At 35.4% G+C, this 18,683-nt stretch overlaps 2 protein-coding genes across 2 annotated transcripts; both read right to left on the reverse strand.

The window, feature by feature from the left end:
* Positions 1-292: 292 nt before the first annotated feature.
* On the reverse strand, positions 293-4,587 carry LOC7467872 (phosphatidylinositol 3,4,5-trisphosphate 3-phosphatase and protein-tyrosine-phosphatase PTEN1). The gene is made up of 8 exons (XM_002324054.4): positions 4,420-4,587; positions 3,839-4,165; positions 3,317-3,493; positions 2,779-2,892; positions 2,094-2,303; positions 1,370-1,609; positions 878-979; positions 293-718 (listed from the first exon to the last, which is right to left on the reverse strand). Exons 2-8 carry the CDS (start codon positions 4,124-4,126, stop codon positions 545-547), a joined length of 1,305 nt encoding a protein of 434 aa, XP_002324090.2. The 5' UTR covers positions 4,127-4,165; positions 4,420-4,587; the 3' UTR covers positions 293-544.
* Positions 4,588-7,553: 2,966 nt separating this feature from the next.
* LOC18107312 (cyclic nucleotide-gated ion channel 2) lies at positions 7,554-12,431 on the reverse strand. The gene is made up of 8 exons (XM_006373283.3): positions 12,232-12,431; positions 11,442-12,105; positions 9,943-10,158; positions 9,523-9,839; positions 9,115-9,226; positions 8,784-9,020; positions 8,369-8,455; positions 7,554-8,280 (listed from the first exon to the last, which is right to left on the reverse strand). The coding sequence occupies exons 1-8, from the start codon at positions 12,267-12,269 to the stop codon at positions 7,795-7,797; spliced, it is 2,157 nt and encodes a 718-aa protein (XP_006373345.1). The 5' UTR covers positions 12,270-12,431; the 3' UTR covers positions 7,554-7,794.
* Between the last annotated feature and the right edge of the window lie 6,252 nt (positions 12,432-18,683).

Raw genomic sequence — 18,683 nt, forward strand, 5'->3', positions numbered from 1 at the left:
AGTGAAGTGAACGTGAGAATAGAGAGAAAGAGTGAGCTGCAATGGCAGCAGCCTTGCTGCCATTGCAGCAGCTGTAAGAGCACCAAAGTGAGCTGAGAGTTGAGTTAGAGTGGATGTAATCCTCCTCCTCCATGTATCTCTATATCTAATAAAATGAACCTCTCCCGTGGATGTAGGCATTTTGCCGAACCACGTAAAATATTGTCTCAGTGTGCTTTACCCTCCCTTGAGCAATTATCAGTACATCCCCGGTCCGCGCATGGGGGTGCCGGAATCCCCAACACGGAGCGCATTGCACAAGCGAAGTTAGAATTTTATTACCGATAGAGATTTCTCTATTTTCACAAAAAACAGTTACTTACATATCTGATCTTCTGCTAAATGCTCTCAAAGTCTGGATTCTTAACTCTATCTTATTCCTAATGCCTACTGTCCATGAAAAAGTAGACAGCAAAACAAATAGACGAGCTATATATATGCTGCTGTCCTGCAATGCTATCACATCAGGTGTGTGTGTGTGTGTGTAAGATATCAGAATTAAGATTCAAGGACAGTCATTACTAATGTCGTCACCACCACCACCACCACCATTATCGTCCTCGGTTAGCGTGCCTGAATGGTTTGAATTAGCTGGAGCAAAGAGCAACTCCAGGCAGAAGGCAGGGCCACATATCGATCTGCCTTTAGTCCCAACTTTATCCAAATCTCGTGTTGAGAACTGCAAGTTAGAGAAGCAAACTCTGAGAAACTCTGATCAACATTCAATCCTGAACCTGATTCTTACGCCCTTAAAGCACAGGTTTGTGATCTTTTTTCCTACTCTGGAACGCTGCAGAGGGAATCCTAAACCTGTAAAATTATAACTGATAAAATTTACCTGCAGCAAGCCATTCCTAATGAAAGCTGTGTTGAAGCAGACATAGAAGAGACGCCCTCCTATCATTTTCTGGTAGAATATGACACGCACATCTCCCTTGACCTGCCAGTCATTTATGATCAATTTCAAGTTACTGGTTTTGATTAAGGGCAACAAGTACACAACCTTAAAAGAATGAAAAATGTTCTGAAAATAGGCTTGAGCACATGAAATGGTCATTTTGAAACAATCTCCATAGTAAACTCAAGGAGTCACAGACATCAACCATGTGAACTTGCATGCTCTAGGCTTAAATGCTAGCAAATCACTCCTATAATTGTCTATTTAAATTACTCCCAGAATTGTCTTTGTGGTTCTTCGGAATATTTGTCTGGTGTATTGCAGACTGCACAAGACTCTGAAATCTGAATGTGTGGCAGAAAATCAAACGCAAAATATGAAAAATAATTTCATGTACTCCTAAATGTTAAAGATTTGGTCTTTGCAACTTACTCGTATAGGTTTATCAAAATAATAATCAAGAGTGGTCTTCTGGTAGATTATAGGACTCTCTGTGTCCATTTGAACAATGAGGCGCGATTCTGCGGGTTTTAAATCCTCCTCTTCTTCTTCATTGCCTTCCGTAAAGGAGATGTAATATTGAGGACTACTGTTTCTCTGATATCCTTTTATAATTGGTCGTAGGCAACTCTTGGCAACTTCCACAGATGGACGGTACAGCTGACCTGGAATCTGAAAAAAAACCAAAGAATCAATATTTCAGATAATTTCATGTGGCTGAGAAGATACAAGTTCTGATTTTCACTCAATTGGTACCAGAATTGAACTCACAGAATCACTTAATGTGTCTTGCTAGGAAATCGAACAAACAATGGCTTCATAGCAGAGTATCAAGCAATTTATTTCCTTTTAATTCTCAGATTGACAAGCTGTTAATTTCCTAGTAAATTACACATGCCAGTTGCCGTCCATGTTTATTCTGGTAAAAAGAGCTGAGTAATATTAGAAATGACCACAGATAAGGACCTGAAGCAAATGCATGTGCCTGACATTAATCTCTAGCATTTACACTCGCTCCATGAATTTTAAGAATTTCAGGAGATCGTATAGTTAGCACTTAGCACTACAAACTTAAATCTGCATACGGGCAAAAAACCATAAGCAAGTAAAAAAGCTGATGTGCCTGGAAATCCGTTTGGGAGTGCCCAGTGCTTACCTCCTGTAACTCTGAGACCACAAAGAAAACGGATTCAGTGTTAACCATGTCATAAAGTCGAATTCTTCGCAATTCTCTGATACGAGATTGAGGCAAGATCACTTCAGGAGGTGTATGACCATCACCTCTATGACTATCATAAACTCTCTTGGGAAAAGAAAGTGCCTCTGCCCAGTATCCCACATAACGACGTTGGCTTGGTATTGAGACCTGCAGAGCATGCATGATACTGTGTTTAGCTGCAATTCTCTATCAGACTCCCCAAGAGAGCAGACAAACAGGTATTCAAGGGGACTTCGATTCTTCTGTAAGAATCTAATCAGAAAGATAAAACAGATAGTTGTTTACATGTATGAAAGTTGATAACAGAACAGATTCACCACTATCAGCTGTTCTAACCCAAAATTTAGATATTACTTATTAGGTGACTCTACTAATCTAATCATGTTCACTTCAAGATTCTGAGTTATCTATTATACAACTAGGAGCATCAGAGTCAGTCTAATTGCATTTCGAAAGTTTTTTAAACCTTATCAGAAATCACCACATGCTCAAGGTGCTCAGACTCTCCTCTATTTTCCTAGAATCACATGCATTTTTTAGTGTAAAAGAGTTTCAGCAAATTGTTGCAACCACTGTCAATTACATTGCATCATTTTCTTACTGACTGTGTATTGTGACTTACTCCTTGATTATTGGTGGTGCGTTTATTTGCATATAGCTGAAGAGCATCCTCAGGTGTCATGCCACTGTAAACAAGGTAGGCACATACCATTAAGCCTGTTCGACCTTTGCCTGCCTGCAAAATTCATAGGAAAAACACAGAAACTAAGAAAAGAACAAGATAAAAAAGATCAACGAAAAATATTCCTCTAAGATTTTCTCTTTCAGCTTTTAATTCCCAACACTTTGTAATATATGTGAATTTATGAGCAAAACAATCATGTTTTTCTTGAAAATTCTAACAGCCAAGATAGCACGTATTTTATTTTTAAATTTTACAAAGGCTTCAAGACGTGGAAATTTTGAATTCTTGATTTTTCAAAAATATTAGGCTACCAGTACACAGTAATTAAGTTGCATTTATGCTCCAGCGTAAATGAACTCTGATGTTGAGTTTGTATGCTGTAATGCAACTAGAATTAGAAGAGCCTAAAATCATCAAGACAATCAAAGATCGAAATGAAGAAACCTTCTTTGAGAAACGGACTAAACAGTTATACCATGCAGTGTACGACTGCGATATTTCTTGGGTCAGATGATAGCCATGAACCCACACTCTCACAAAAGAGCTTCATCATTTCAAGAGGTGGGACATGGTTGTCGTCGAAAGGATATGTCTCAACACGGCCATGAAAATGTGATGGATCATAAGCTTCCTCAATACACAAATTATAAATCTGCGAAATACCAACAAAAAGTAAGAGATAATTGATTGATAAAAGAATCAGTGTAGGGCAAAATCAGAAGGTAAAACACTAAGCATTTAATGGATTGCCAAGAAACAGTTCTGCACATTCCTTTCGTGAATCAACATTCCGTACATGGCATTAAAAACGACTGGAAACTCATCCAATCCTAAAGAAGAAGAAGATTATGTATTGATTTTATTCAAGTAATGGTCACCAAAACATCACAATGTGTGGCCACCCTATGAGGGAATATCTCGAGAAATAAGCAAGAGAGTTCTGTCAAAGTCATTTTCTTTGGCTTTCCATTCAAACAATAAAATATAAAATAAGCACCTTATAATGCTCCCCATGCCGCATGTCCAGTACAGATTTCACCTGCCAGAGAGGATTACGATACATTGCTCGCACACGCTCTGCAGGGAATGACATTGCCAATATACGACCTGTGATATAAGACATGTCAAGATCATAACCAGCAACAAGCATTCGCCTTCGATGCTTGGATACCCAGTTACGAATATAAATACTCTTGGTGATACAATTAATCAATGAGAGTTGAGCATGAGACAAATCTGTGTTCAAAGCCTTTCCTGGCCCCTGCTTCGCAAACTTCAACCCCATCTAGCTGATACAATGGGCTCCTTTGAGATGCCAAGGAACCTGCTTAAAATGACAGAAGATTTCATATGAGCTACAACCAAAATGCACGTATTTGATCTACTTAGAAGAACCAGACTGTGCAACGCTGAAAATGGAATCTTGGTGAGACATTCGGTGGCTGACAAGGCACTAAAAGTGCAGCTTCTTTTCATCGATGTAACTATCACTCTTCTAAATTAATTAATATAATTACACCAACCCCAGTTGATTAATTAAAGCTCTACTTCAATTTATCAGGCCTAAACATTACATACCTGAGTTGAACATGGAGCTACTAATTCTATATCAAATGCTATCTAGGGAGGGTCTAGAAACCCTAGAAAAAGCTAGCGAAGGGCACGCAGGAAAGGTGTTCAGGGAGGCCAGCAGAAGATGATGATGATGATGATAATGTCCATGTTATTTTTTTGTTGTTGCTATTAAAGTGAAACGAGAAATCCTGTAGAACTTGGATATTGAGTTCCTAAATTTGGCGGAAGTTTTTCTGGTCTGTCATCTCTCAGCCCTTTATTTGGAGACAAATAAGCCGTGACCTTAGGGCTACTTCTAAAACTCTATCCATCTATGACTTCTCTCTCCCCCTACCTCTCATAATGTAGCAAAAAATAGTTATAGTAGGAATGGTAGGACTCCTGAACTGAAACTTTTAGGGTCTGTTTGGATGCCATTCAGAAAATTCGTAGAGTACTTTTTGTCCCCTTCTGGAAGAACTCGAAGACAACGTAATTTTGGTCAAGACTCTGTTAACCAGTGTTTTTCTTTCAAGTTGTTGACCATCCAGAAGCAAACATCCTAAAATTATAAATATTGTAAGATTTTGGATCGAACAATCACTTGGCTTTCTGCTTTGCATCACCGATGGTAAGAGAAATTTATGTAGTTGATACGTGTAAAGCCCGGGCGATTCGGCTCAAAGGCTTTGCGATGGGTTGGATTGATTAACCCGAAATAAATAGTAAATTCAACCATGAATTTATTTCTTAAAAATATTTAAACTACATTATTTTAATAAAAAAATTCAGTTTTATTTTAAATTACTCACGGTTTTTTTTTTTTTTTTTCAAGAGGATGACTCGAGTTTCTTCTCAATGTGAATTTTTCCAATAAAAGATTTGGAAAGTTAACAAGGAGCTTTGAAAACTCCGTAAGAAATCATAACATTTGAAGCAACAAGTACAATGTTAGAATTTATTTTCAATTCTAGAATAATGCATGCGTAAGAGAGAAAAGTGATTTTTTCTGGGAATTCTTTTAAGCATTCTGTGTTCATTAAATTAATGATACTATATACTTTACTCGTGTTTTGTTGTAGATTAAATATATTTTTTTAAAATAAAAAAATTATATATATAGGTTTTTCAATATGTTTTTATATTTAATTTTTTTTAAGTTAAAATTAAAAAGCTTATGGATACATGTAATCAAATAAATTAAGAATTATGTGTGTTAATAAAAAAAAAAACCATAAATGATAATTAATTTTTTTTTTTAGAAATAGATATAGATCAAAATATTTAATCTTTTAAGACGAGACATTTACCCGGTTGTTTTTGCTAAATTTATTTATTAAAATAATAATTTTATGATCAATCAAACGATAATAAAAATAAAGAGACAAATTAAATTGATTGAATAAAATAAAAGAGAAAAAATATTATTCAAGATTACACATATTATAAATATAATATGAAAATAAATTTTTTTATTTTCAAAAATAAAGTTCATTTATATAAAAGATATAAAAAAAATTATAGATGAATCATAAAAATTCTTCAAAATTTAAATGCATAACCAAAAAAATAATTGTCATTTAAAATATTCTCTCTAAATAAAATGAAAGAGAGAAGGAGTGTTAATCTAAATATAAATAAAACAAATTAGAGAAAAAAAAACCATATAAAAAAACTTTAATTTTAAAAAATAATTAGAAAAAAATATTTTAGAAAAAAAGCAAAGACTAGGAGCTGTTGGGCTTGGCCCATTTTGTCAGGGCTTGCGTGTCTGGGCTTTTATTTTTTTGTTGCAACTGGGGTAGACGACGTATAAGCCCCAATGTTTTTTGAAAAGAAAAATCTCGTTTGATTTGCCCAGATTCCAGCCACCATGGTGATGAAAAAATCAAGGTTTAAGTTGTTTTGACCCAAAACCAGTTTTTCAACCTATTATGATCCAAAATATCTACAAAACACCTTTGAAACCGTTATAAAACCCATATATAGCCTTAAAAACTAGAAAATCATCCCAAAAATCAAAATGCACCCGATACAAAAAATCAAACCAAGCTCAAATCTTTTTTTTTTTCATGAACTTTAAAAGTAAGAAAAACACCTAATATAAACTCTCCTTATCAAATGGAATTGTTTCGCACAAACATTGACTTTTTTGTGGCATAAATCAGTGTTGATGTCATTTTTCGCTCTCAACTGCCAGAATGTGGTGAGCTCTCTCTCTCTTCTCTTAACCAGAGACTACAAAATTAGCAAAAATAAAATTTTATACCAAAATTAAATTTAAAAAAAATTAAGGCATCAAAATTGTATAATTTGTGTTATTTTAAAAATTAGAGGATCAAAGTTTATCTTTCTCAAAACTTCCAGAGCACCACCCATGTTTGACGCCTTTTTCATTTCGGTCCCTATTCTTTCAATCCCACATTGACTAAGAAATCAAAAGTAACTGAACTTAAAAAATCAAATTGCCTAAAATAAAATTTTAAGGACTAAAATGAATTTTCAAAAAATAATCAAGGCCATCCACAATGATTTGCGTCCGCGCGTGAACAGTGTTGGCATCTACAATGAATATCCCATGCATTTTAATATTTAGTAATATTAGCATTGATCTATTTTCTCACAAATCCAGCCACATCAACCCGCCAGCATTGATCTATATCTATAGTAATGTTAGTATTTATTGTTAGATTTTTGTTGTTGTTATTTTTAGATTTTTTAAAAACTATTAATAAAATGAAATAAAAAAAAATCAAGTTATAATAGTGATTAAACCTTAATTAATTGTGAGAAATCTTTATATAACTACTCAAAACCTTCATTTTTTTTCTATAAGGCTCCATCAAATTGTTTATAGACCGAAAGAAACAATTCGATGTAGTCAGATTGAAAGAAAGTATTTTCTATGATATCAATTATATTTAAATAATACATCTTTTAAGCGACCTTCCATAAACAGGATGTGCTAACTTGTAGAATTATTTAAATTCATTAGCTTTTTTTTTTTTTTTTTATTATTATTAAAATCACACTTAATCTTTGTTTAAAAGTATTCCACTGTATGGACATGGACGAGAGATATCTGTGTTGGCCCAATTAGATCCATGGGCCTCTTTTTTTTTTTATTTTTTTTATAAAAAAGTAGAAACATGATGTCATTTATAACGTAAAACCCAGTAATGTTCCCAGTGTAACTTTGACCTGCGACCTTCCAATTAGTTTACACGTGCAAACCAGGTGAGCCAAGGGGCAAAGATATAAATTAAAATGTTTAACTGTTTATATAAACAGTTAAACCACCCAACATCAACATCGTGTAGGTGTTTTCCGGTGAAGGATTTTCCGCCTACAGAAACAAGACTTTATTGCAACAATGACTGAAGAGCTGCTAGCAATGGTTTATTCAAGGTGGTCGTGTGGCCTGATTGACATGAACATTGCAGCATACTGCAGGAGCCGGCGGTCAGTACCTCCACTTTCTGTTACAGGAATCACCGGTCCCCTAGTCCTCATTCTGTAACGTCGCCAAGCGAATTGTATATTGACTGCTGCCCATGTTCTCCAGTTTGATGAGTAATATCTTGCAGTTCTCTTAAGTCTTTCATTGGCAAATTTGTAGCGGAAGTGATCTGTGATGTACCGAAGATGGTTTGCATCAAGACCAAATGCTTCTGTCGATTCAATACAAGCAAATGTCGCTGATGAGGCTGGAAGTCGGTCTATGAATGGACGGCGAAGACACCAGGATAGCAGCTCGTCACCCAGGAAGCCTCCTGGCTCAAGCACACTAGTTGCCACCATGCCTTTGCTAAGAGTCTGGCTACTCCTTATACGCCCACGAACAATGAACACCATCCTTTGCACTGGGTCTCCTTCTCTGATTATCTGTATCATGGAATGGCAAAAAAATGAAGTGATTTTCAGTAGTGTTTGACAGGTTAGTAAAATGATATAAATATAGTTCAAGTTTTACCTTCTCATCTTTAGAAAAAACAAGGGGCTTAACCCGATCACAGATGTTGTCAAGAATAAGATCATCCAGGTTGTGGAACAAAGGTACCTGGAAAAAATAAAAAAATTGCAGTCACAGTAGAACTCTAAGCTCTACAACAGTGCTGCTGTTTTCTGGAGAAGATCGCTCTAGGAAGAATAACTTCTAAGATGTTAAAGGTGCCTTCTTTGACTTGCAATTGTGCATATAACCTCTCAAAAATGTTATCTTTTTCTTCTGAAATATCCTTTATCTGACAGCTAAACAACCTTGCAAAAGTTATCAGCAATATGTTTTTTGCTTGAACAGCATATAAAGTAAAGCTAATTCTAGGTCGCTAGTCTCCGAATAAATAAAGAGAACGGAGTTATCATTTCTAAGCGGTCATTTCTGTCACCTTCTTGATAAGATCTAGGCAAAGATAGCGCTTGATATCTCTCCGGAGTCCTTCAGGTAAGTCTTTGATTAGTTCTATCTCATCTTCACCTCCCATGGTTGCCCATCTCTGCCGTTCATAATGGCGAACTCTCTGTCTCAAACGAGAAGGCAACTGTCTCCTCCTCATCCACCATTCCATATCTCTGCATCTCAGCTGCATTTTTCTCTTCTTTGCCATGACCGCGTGCAAGAACACCTTTGTTGAAATCATAATTTCTCATCATTGAACAGGTTATTAATGATCAATAGGTTCGGCATCCACAAAATTAAGAGTGTTTGAATCAGCTCACCTGGATGTTCCCAATCAGTAGAGTGAAGAGCATTAAACCACTGAGAACAATACATATACTGAAGATTACTTCTAGCCAGTGACTTGTTGGTTCAAGATCATTGCCAAAGGTGCTGCACACATAGGCACAATATATTAGGATTTCCAAGAATATCGACTACCAAGCAAGTTCAGGACTCACGAGTCATTACCTAATCTGCTGTTAAACTAAAGAATGACAGGAAATATCAATAATCTTTCTTTTTCTTATTTTTTAGATGTCAACATAGCAAAACAGCAGAGGACTCTAAAAGGGGGGCGCTCAAATATGATCCTGAAGGCTAGCAAGTCCATCAGACAACATACAAATTGGATCCAAGAGACGACGCGGAGTATCAAAATTGGTGAAACTAATTGTTTTATCATTTACCTGAGGGTCATTAAACCCCAGAAAATGGGATAAAGAATTTTCACGGACAAAGAATTGCTAGAAATGACTGGAAGAGCCCACTTGTAAATCCCATAATTGAATGCTCCATTAACATCCAGGCACATAGGCTTTCTAACAGTATGTGTTGTGTTACCAACGCATGGATTTCCAATTGTGCCTGCTCGTAACAGGAACTGATAGCAAACCTCCTCCGAGCAAGCCAAAGAGAGATCACAATTAGGCCTACTCTCACAACTCTGCTTGAGGCATGAAGCAACGCGTTGTATTGCGAGGACATACCAACATCCACCTGCAACCTGCAAAAGTAAGGAAAAGGGGCATTAAACATAAAGCTTATTGCACTCCCAACATTGATGGTACGAGAAGCTTAGCATTAGCACATAAATACTAGTAACTTACATGAGAGGCAATGAAGTAGGCAATGAGATTAAGGCCGAAGCCCCACCAAATGGTGCCAAATATATAACCTGTGACCTTTTGCATTCTTTTCATCAAGCATATGCAGTGGTACACCTTAGGGAGGAATTGGAACAAGAAGATCAACAAAAGTATTGTCATTATGAGCTTAATCTGCTCTTCTCTGATTAATTTCGGTACAAGTAACCAAAATACAGCCTGCAAAACAAAGAGGATGAGCTAAGCATCAAGCTCCAACAGGTGGCGGAATTAGTAAACACTATATGGTGGTAAGATAGTAGAACTGGAAACCTAATATAAAGAAAAGATTATTTGAAAAATTAAGCAATCATCATTTACTAATGAACTTGAAGATAATCAAGAAAAACAGCACTTGCATGACCTCTGCTGGTTTTCCATGAACAAGATCAAACAGTACTGAGACAAAGGCTCAACCGTCAAATCAATATCTTTTATCATAATAAAGATAAAATGTAAGCTACCTTCCTAGTTCCATTAATCTAAAGCTCATCATTAGAGCATAGTACGTGCTGACATTAGTCCACCACATATATACCTACGAAAACATTAAGCTGAAAAATGAACACTTGGCTACATCCATGGTGGGGTCTGGTGGGGTCGTCTCACCCATTAAACAAATACCCAGTGCTATCAAATTTTCAAATCATGATCATTCAGGAACTATAGATCCCATAATTGAATAGAAAACAAGAAATCTCTTCCTTTTATTTTTAAGTTCTCATGCATATAAATATTTGCAAGTTTCTGGACAAGCATGAGCATCAAGGTAAGAACTTGGGAGTTTCTGGTTTATGTTGAACTCTATACGGACAGCTCGCCTTCTACCTTGTGCTTGCAGTGTCTGTACACAACCCAAGCCCTTAACGTTGAGTGACATTGTTGTCCATTATTGTTGGCCCGTGGTCCCATGATTTCCTTGATTGTTGAGAAATTAATACGTTCCCCACCCTCATCTAACACTCTCTCTCTCTCTCTCCTGCAAACTTTTAACTTTTTTTTTTATATATATAAATAACAGAACAAATATGTAATAATTTATGAACGAATATACTCAAAATAATGGCTTTAAAACCTGTTTTTCTTGTTAAAATTTATTTGTTAATATAAAAAAACAAAAAAACAAAAAAAACATTAATTTAATATATTTTTAAATAAAAAAATATTTTAAAAAACAATTTTTACTAAATGTACCAAGTAAACCCCAAGCAAGCAAGCATCCATACCGATCCTTAGACACCAAAAAGATGTAAGAAAATAATAGTAACATAATTTTTTTAAAAAAACACACACGTGTTAATCATGCACAAGCTACCCTATCAATATCTTCAGGCAGCACCCTCTATGTCATAATTCAGTAAAAATCCATCCATCTGGCATTATTTTCAGAAACCAGAAGCCTGGGAAAGTCAATTAAAGCCAAAAAGAAATTTCGAACCTGAGGAACGGTAAGAAAGACAAACCTGAGGAACGGGAAGAATGACGAAAGCATCAAACCAAAAGCCCTTAAGAGACCTCACGTAATGAGATGCAATGGCACGTGCGTCCCACACCAGATTCCCGCACCCCACAACAAGAGACTCTCTTGACACATAAGCCAACCTGAACTGTAACCACAGATGGCACAAGTGTATAGCATCCACACTCGTGCGAAGGACGGTCACGATTGCGGCCAACCCACCGTCCATGTACAAGCAAGGGGCCCCGTTTCTCCCTATCGACAAAGCGTAGAAAAACAAGGGATCGACCGCCAAAGCCATGCCACGTGCTAGCAGGAAAGCCCGGTTCCATTTCTGTACGCGCTTGCTACGTGGATCGAGAACAGTTCCTAATGGACCGGCCGGCCGGCGAGATTGGGCTCGGTTAGCTGGGCTCTTTCTTGAACCGAGCCGGTTTTTGATGGGGACTAATGATGAGCCCGCGGAGGCCTCCCATTCAGGCTGGTGGGCCTGGTCACAGCTTGTGGAGTGGAAGACAGGGACTCCTACTTGTGTGCAAGCGTAGCATTCTATGGAGTTAGAGATTGGGTTGCTGTCGTCAATGTTGTTGGTACTGTTAAGGTTGCTGTTGTCACTATTGTCACCAGTTTCGCTTTGGCTGTTCTTGTGACACAGTAATCCAATCCACCTGCGGAACCATACATATGAAAAAAATGTTAATTATGCTGCCATTCAAAAAGAGAAAAGAAAAAAAAGTATGCGTGCATGCATGCGTTTGAGTGCAGGAGGTATATATATATATATATGTATAAACCTTGGAAGGGAGAAGTGGGAGTTGGGCTGGGAAGGCATGATCGGAAGATTGGAATCATGGGAAGACAGAGATAGACGGTAAAGAATCAAAAGAGTAAAAGAGGAGAGAGGAATATTTATAGAGAGAGAGAGGCTTAGTTGTTGTTACTAGTAGTAGAGCTGGTGATATGAGAGGGGAGGTGTGGGGTTTTGGGTGGATTTGGAGGGATTATAATAGATGGAGTCTGTCACGTAGCACATGAAGAGGCAAAGAGGAGGATGGATTGATCAAGAGCCACACCACTCTCTTACGGAAATAACGTGTGGTAGCCGGCTTGGTTGTGTCCATGAGCCAAGGGTCCACCATGGGTCAAGACACCAGAAGACATTAGGTGATACGTACGTAGCCACTAGCTAGCTCCCATGTTACCACCAGATTGGACCACACCCCAGCTAGCTGCTGGCTCTGCATTACAACAAACACAGACAAATAACGTTGGAAGGTTTTAGTCCTGTCATCGCATCGATCTCTTGAGATATGCCCAGCTGCCCACTTGCATGAAATTCCATTCTAAGTTATTTTGTATCTTTAAGGAGCATAATTACTTGTTTTTTTTTTAAATTATTATTATTATTAATAAAAGAGACGACTTTGTATCATTATTGGACAAGTTAGATAGGAAACAGAGACTAGTAATGAAGATATTGCTGGATAGATATAGTTATGTTCGTACGCTTTTATTTTAGTTTGATTTTCCCAAAGTCTTAACAACAACAATAGAATCAGGGGTTTATTGTTCGAAGCGGAAATTGTTAATTCCGGTTATGATTTATTTTGAAGCCCGATTTGGGTAAATATCCATGCTCCAATCCACGTACGTACTATAGAATTTGCTTCTGGAAAAAAATAATTCAAAGAAGATTAGGAATTGCTTTAGTTTTTACAATTAAATTAAATAGTACTAATGGACTTGTATTTTAGTGATATTTGTTTTTGCAATTTGTTTTTTTAAAAATAAACATGTGAACAATAATTATTCATATTTAAATAGAGCAAGAAAAAATAAAATCAATTGTGAATAGAAAAAACTTGAAAAGTCCTAATTGATTAAAGACATTAGAGAGCAATTGACTAGACAACCAGGAATCACAATCCATATAGGAAAAATGATCATATGCAGAAGTTTTAATTGGAATGGGGGAGACCTTAAGGAGATAAAACTAATAAGAGTTGTACATTAGCCTAGAACTCTTGTCGGAATCAATGAAAAAGAAGCTTGATTTGTATTAGTCACTATTAGATTTAACAGTTTTACTTACAGAAATTTCTGTTGGTATTTATACTCACGGTCTATCGGTACATATATTATCAATAGGCTCACGGATAGAAACAGTCCGTCAGAAAAATTCTCGTCGGTAATTTATGATCTATCGGTGAGTCCGTTAGTAATAAATGTATCGATTGATTTACAGACGGACAAAGTGCGCCAAAAACAATTTACCGACTTTATTCTATTGGTATCTCCATCGGTAAATTTAACATATCACCGAAAGAAAAACCGTATGTAATGCCATTAATGTTTTTATTTGTCCATCGATATATCCATCGTTAATATAACATATCATCGATAGAATACCTTTTGTAATTCCATTAGTGAGTTAACAATAGTATCTGTAGTAATTCTTTTCCAACTCTCTCTAGAATATACCAACAGAGTTGTTCTATCGGTAACCTTGTTAGTAATATTTTAATTTTTCTTAAAACATTTATTGAATAGAAGTAGAAAATAATTAAAATAAAAAAAAAATCAAATATTTATTATAAATTTAAATATTTGTATGTTCAAATATAATAAATATAAAATAGAGGGGCGCTGAAGGAGGAGGAGGCTAGTCATCGCCGGAACCGTAGAGCCAATTAGGGGGTGCACATGTACGACCCATTTGTGATCTCATCTCCATTACCATTCGACAGAGTTCTTTATAATCACTAGTGAAACATTTGTATTTTTCATTAAGATGGGTCGTCTGGCCCTGTACTCATTGTTCTAACATCGTCGTGAACTTCAAAGTTTGAGTGCTCAAAATCAATTGCGAGCATCCAACGGTTGAAACACTACGAGCTATTCATAAGTTCTCGGCCATAATGTTACAGAGTCCGTATACCCGATTTCTATCGAGATCTAGAGAGGTCGAAGGATCGTCCTCGTATCTCTCATTCAACCGGCTGTTATATGTATCCTGTAAAGAAAAAATAAATTCATCAAATTTTAGGAAATAACAAACTAAAAAAAAAAGGTTGAAAACCAAAATACCACAAAGTGCCGAGCTCGACTATCCATGAACTACTGCATCTTTTTTTTACGGTTATCACTCCAAACATGTGTTTAAACAAAAAGCTTCATCGGGCGTGGCTCGTGTCCAAGAACCGTGGCTTGCAAGATAAAAATGTTGTTAGTTAAATATATTTAAAACTGTGGCTCCTATGCAAAATGAACATAAATAGAGTCGTCGATGTGCATGGTTATGAAACTTTGAACATGTTAGTTCTAATTTCCCATGCTAGTTCTAATTTCCCGCACCGGACTATAACAGTCATGTGAAACACGCAAACATCACGTGCTGAATGTATTCTGCCCATACAGCTTCTGAGACGTATGTCAGTCTGAAATCCTTCCAGGCCGTCATGTCATTCCAACCTGGAAGCTCTCTTTCTTTTGTATATTTTTTTGGCTTTATTTTGCTCCTCATACCAAAAATCACGCAACACATAGGTACAAATTATTATCTATTATTAAATGAAAAATAAAAGTTTAATATTTGGAATAAAAAAATATTCTGAATTTGATCTTATCTAATTACAGCGTGATTCTCCGAAACCATTCTTGCAACATTATTATCAGCTGTGTCCCATTCAAATTTTTCCTTAAAGTAAAAATTTATAAAAGCAAAAATTTCAGTAATTTTAATAAACTAACCAAATTAACATAAAAAAATATTTAAGTTAATACTAACCTTAAACCTTAAAAAATAGAAAAAAATATTTAATTTAATAAACAAACCAAATATTTAATTTGGTTATTTCAATAAACTAACCAAATTAACATAAAAAATATTTAAGTTAATACTAACCTTGAACCTTGAAAACTATATATCGATTTGCAGTTTTCATTTAGGATGTTTGGAAACCTGACTCAATTGAAACAATAGAATTTCCAATGAGAATTTAAGGGCCGATGTTATTGTTCTCGCAGCATCAATGTTCGTAAATATAAAATTGCATTCGTTAAATAAAATTATTTTTTCAAAAACTATTAAACATGTTATTGTGAAAGCAAAGCAAAACACACTTACATTAAAAGGTCATCCTTCCATTGAGCCTCGTACTTGCAGGTAGATAAATGCCGTTATGTAGGGACCCCTCTCGATATTATGACATCACACTCGACAAGCCCGCGTTGTGAGTCGATGCCTATGCCTCAAGTACCTATTCTTGGTTGACACCTAATGACTCGTGGTCATCAACATCGTTGCTAGAAGAACTAGCAGCGATCCTGTCCTTGTAACGTGCAATAGACTTTCTCCTAGGCATCTACACAAATTAACAGATAAAAAAAACTAAAGGATTCCTATTTTTTTTTTAAAAAATTAGGAAAACATAGACTTTTAAGCCATTAGTAGACAAGTAACTATGAATTCTTGTCTAAAGCAAAGCTGGCTTTGCAACCCATGACCCAACATAAACTAACTCCATATTTTTACTATGACAAAACAAAGCCATTTTCATTATAGCTTTGATGTTGTCCTTTGTCTCCCCTTTTATGTCCATAACCATGATGAAAATGTTCTTAAACACGTTATTCTTTATGTGCATGACATCAAAGTTATGGCGGAGGAGATTGGTTTTCTAATAAGGAAGCTCCTAGAAAATACTTCGCTTTACCCAATTGTGGGTCAAATAAAGACCAGGAAACTTCTGCTTACTAAATTGAAAACCAAACACAATGTCACCATACTCTAATACTACATCATACAATTTTTCACTCGAAATAAATGATGGTGCAACATCCCTTTCAAATCTGTCAACAAAAAAGTCATTCATGAACTTGTGATCTGTTAACAAGCATTGTCATTAGTAGTAAAAAAGATGTTTTTCCATCGTTTGTTAGCGTGAATGCCTTGTTATTTTCTATTTTAGTATGGACATGCTAGTTTTCCATATGTGCTCCAACCAGAAACGATTCCATAAACTAGAAAATCATTGATAGTCCATATCAAAGCTGTTTTCATCAGAAAATTTTGTTTTCTCAATGCATCATTTCATAAGCTGGAAAATCATTGATAGTCCATATCAAAGTTACCTTTCGTTTCATTGATACATTATAAGTCAAAGTCCCGGATGACCACAACTGCTTTAACTCATCAATCAACGGTCGAAGACAAACATCTATATTTTGACCTAGACTATTAGGACATGGTATGACCATAAATAAAAACATAAACTCCGATCTTATACACATTATTGGTGGCAAGCTGTAAACTGTAAGTATCACCGGCCAATGAGAATAAGGAGTAACAAATGACCCGAATGGATTGAATCCGTCTGTACATAACCAAAGATGCGCATTCCTTATCTCCATTAAAAATTAAAAATGCACACTGTTAAAGTGTTTACAGGCTTCAACATTTGCAAATTGACAAAATATAAAATGGACATGTTAAATAAACCATTATTTATTTCATCACAAAACACCCAAGTAAAAAATTTGACATAAGTTTTTATCAATTTACAAACAAATATAATTTTATAAAATAAAAAACAAACCCTGAAATGTACAAATTATAAATCCATACAACAAATTTGTATGAGAAAAAACTATAAAACAAGTAAACACCCAAACAAAATACATATACTACAAAAATATGCAAAAAAAATTAACATTTTAAAATTGAATTCAAATAAAAAAGGGTAAATTTACTTACTTAAAGTGGAGAATCGTCAGTAAAATTTAAATCAAAACACGGATGCTAACAAACTGAGTGTTATAGTGGCCACATTTGTCGTGGGAGATTGAATTGTGTTGAGAATTAAGGGGTGGGGCGCGACTGTTTGTTGCAAAAAAATGCACAAGGAAAAAGAAGAAATGAAGGAGGGAGAGTGGAGTGTCGATCATCGGGTTATAAATTAAATATTATCGATAACATTACCGATATAATTATAATGTCAGTAAGTTAACTCCATCGATCATTCTGTCGATAAAAATGCCATGTCGCCGTATGATTTGCCATTTTTGAATCCCATTATAATACCCTCTATAATTCCCTCGGTATATACCGAGTGAATATTTCCGTTGGCATATTTATAGATGTACTTTACCGTTGAGTTAATTCTATCGGTAATGCCATCTGTAAAAGTTATACATCATCGTGATATTTGGCTTTTTCTTATTTCTTACTTTTCCATTGCAATTCTCTCGGTATATACTGATGAAATGTTTTTGTCGGTGTTTATTGATGGATACAGAGATGAGAAATTTTATCAGTAAAGGTCATCATAATATATCAACGGAAAAATTTCATCGAGGTTTTTGTTTGTATTTTCTAATTTTCTAGTAGTGAGTATTTAATATAATTCTTTATCTAATACACAACACCTGTACATGTTATAATTATGTTTAGTTAGGATTCAAACACTATACCAATATAAAAAGGTCATGCAGTACCTAAATAGATGGCCAATCATATATATATAATTTGAATTCCTTTCTTTGTTTTACCTATCCTTCTTATTCCAGTGTGCTATTGCTTAGGTTAAATGCATATTTTCTTAATGTGTAAAGTCTTGGAATGCCCACACTTCGTATGATTTTATGAGGATGCTACCTTACCCCCACTCAAGATTGAATTCCTAGTCATAGTTTATCCTTATTAGAAGGAAGAGACGAAGAACATATAACGTAAATGATCTAGAAATATTCGACTGATCAATAGATTGGCATGCTTGGTGGAAAAAAGATTTAGTAAATGTTCTAATTAACTAACATTATACCACCTAAAAAGAACACAAGTAAACTTGTGCTTGTAGAACTTGATGAACAATTAGTACAAACAATAGAGAAAGATAATTTCTTGGTCGTAAAGAACTTTATGGTTCACCATTACTATAGATTTCCCATGGAACAACTAGTATTAGATGTTCTATAAGAGAGTTCTTTATCATTTAACTCACCCTTATACATAAAATTGCCTCTGGATATAATCTTAATGTCCCTACATAGTATCTCATGTTCCAACCTTTCCCAACTACATCACCACCACCAACCATAAATGGGTATGTAGGTGTATTTGTACCTTAAACACATCCATATGCATATCTCTTCTATGAACGAGATGGAATTATAAGGAGGTCACAACTAATTTTGATAAGTACTAGTCAACCAACTAACCATGACTAGTCATGAATAGGCATAATTT

This window comes from Populus trichocarpa, chromosome 17 (assembly GCF_000002775.5).
Source record: "Populus trichocarpa isolate Nisqually-1 chromosome 17, P.trichocarpa_v4.1, whole genome shotgun sequence".
Taxonomy (NCBI): domain Eukaryota; kingdom Viridiplantae; phylum Streptophyta; class Magnoliopsida; order Malpighiales; family Salicaceae; genus Populus; species Populus trichocarpa.

What these genes read in the sequence shown, in the direction of transcription:
- LOC18107312 (XM_006373283.3), bottom strand. Translation starts at nt 12,269, where the DNA reads ATGCCTTCCCAGCCCAACTCCCACTTCTCCCTTCCAAG. An exon ending in CCTACTTCATTGCCTCTCAT is followed by an intron (nt 9,840 to 9,942) that starts GTAAGTTACTAG and finishes TTACTTTTGCAG; the next exon opens with GTTGCAGGTGGATGTTGGTA. An exon ending in TTTTTTCTAAAGATGAGAAG is followed by an intron (nt 8,281 to 8,368) that starts GTAAAACTTGAA and finishes TCCATGATACAG; the next exon opens with ATAATCAGAGAAGGAGACCC.
- LOC7467872 (XM_002324054.4), bottom strand. Translation starts at nt 4,126, where the DNA reads ATGGGGTTGAAGTTTGCGAAGCAGGGGCCAGGAAAGGCTTTGAACACA. An exon ending in TCGCAGTCGTACACTGCATG is followed by an intron (nt 2,893 to 3,316) that starts GTATAACTGTTT and finishes TGAATTTTGCAG; the next exon opens with GCAGGCAAAGGTCGAACAGG. An exon ending in GCACCACCAATAATCAAGGA is followed by an intron (nt 2,304 to 2,778) that starts GTAAGTCACAAT and finishes CATGCTCTGCAG; the next exon opens with GTCTCAATACCAAGCCAACG.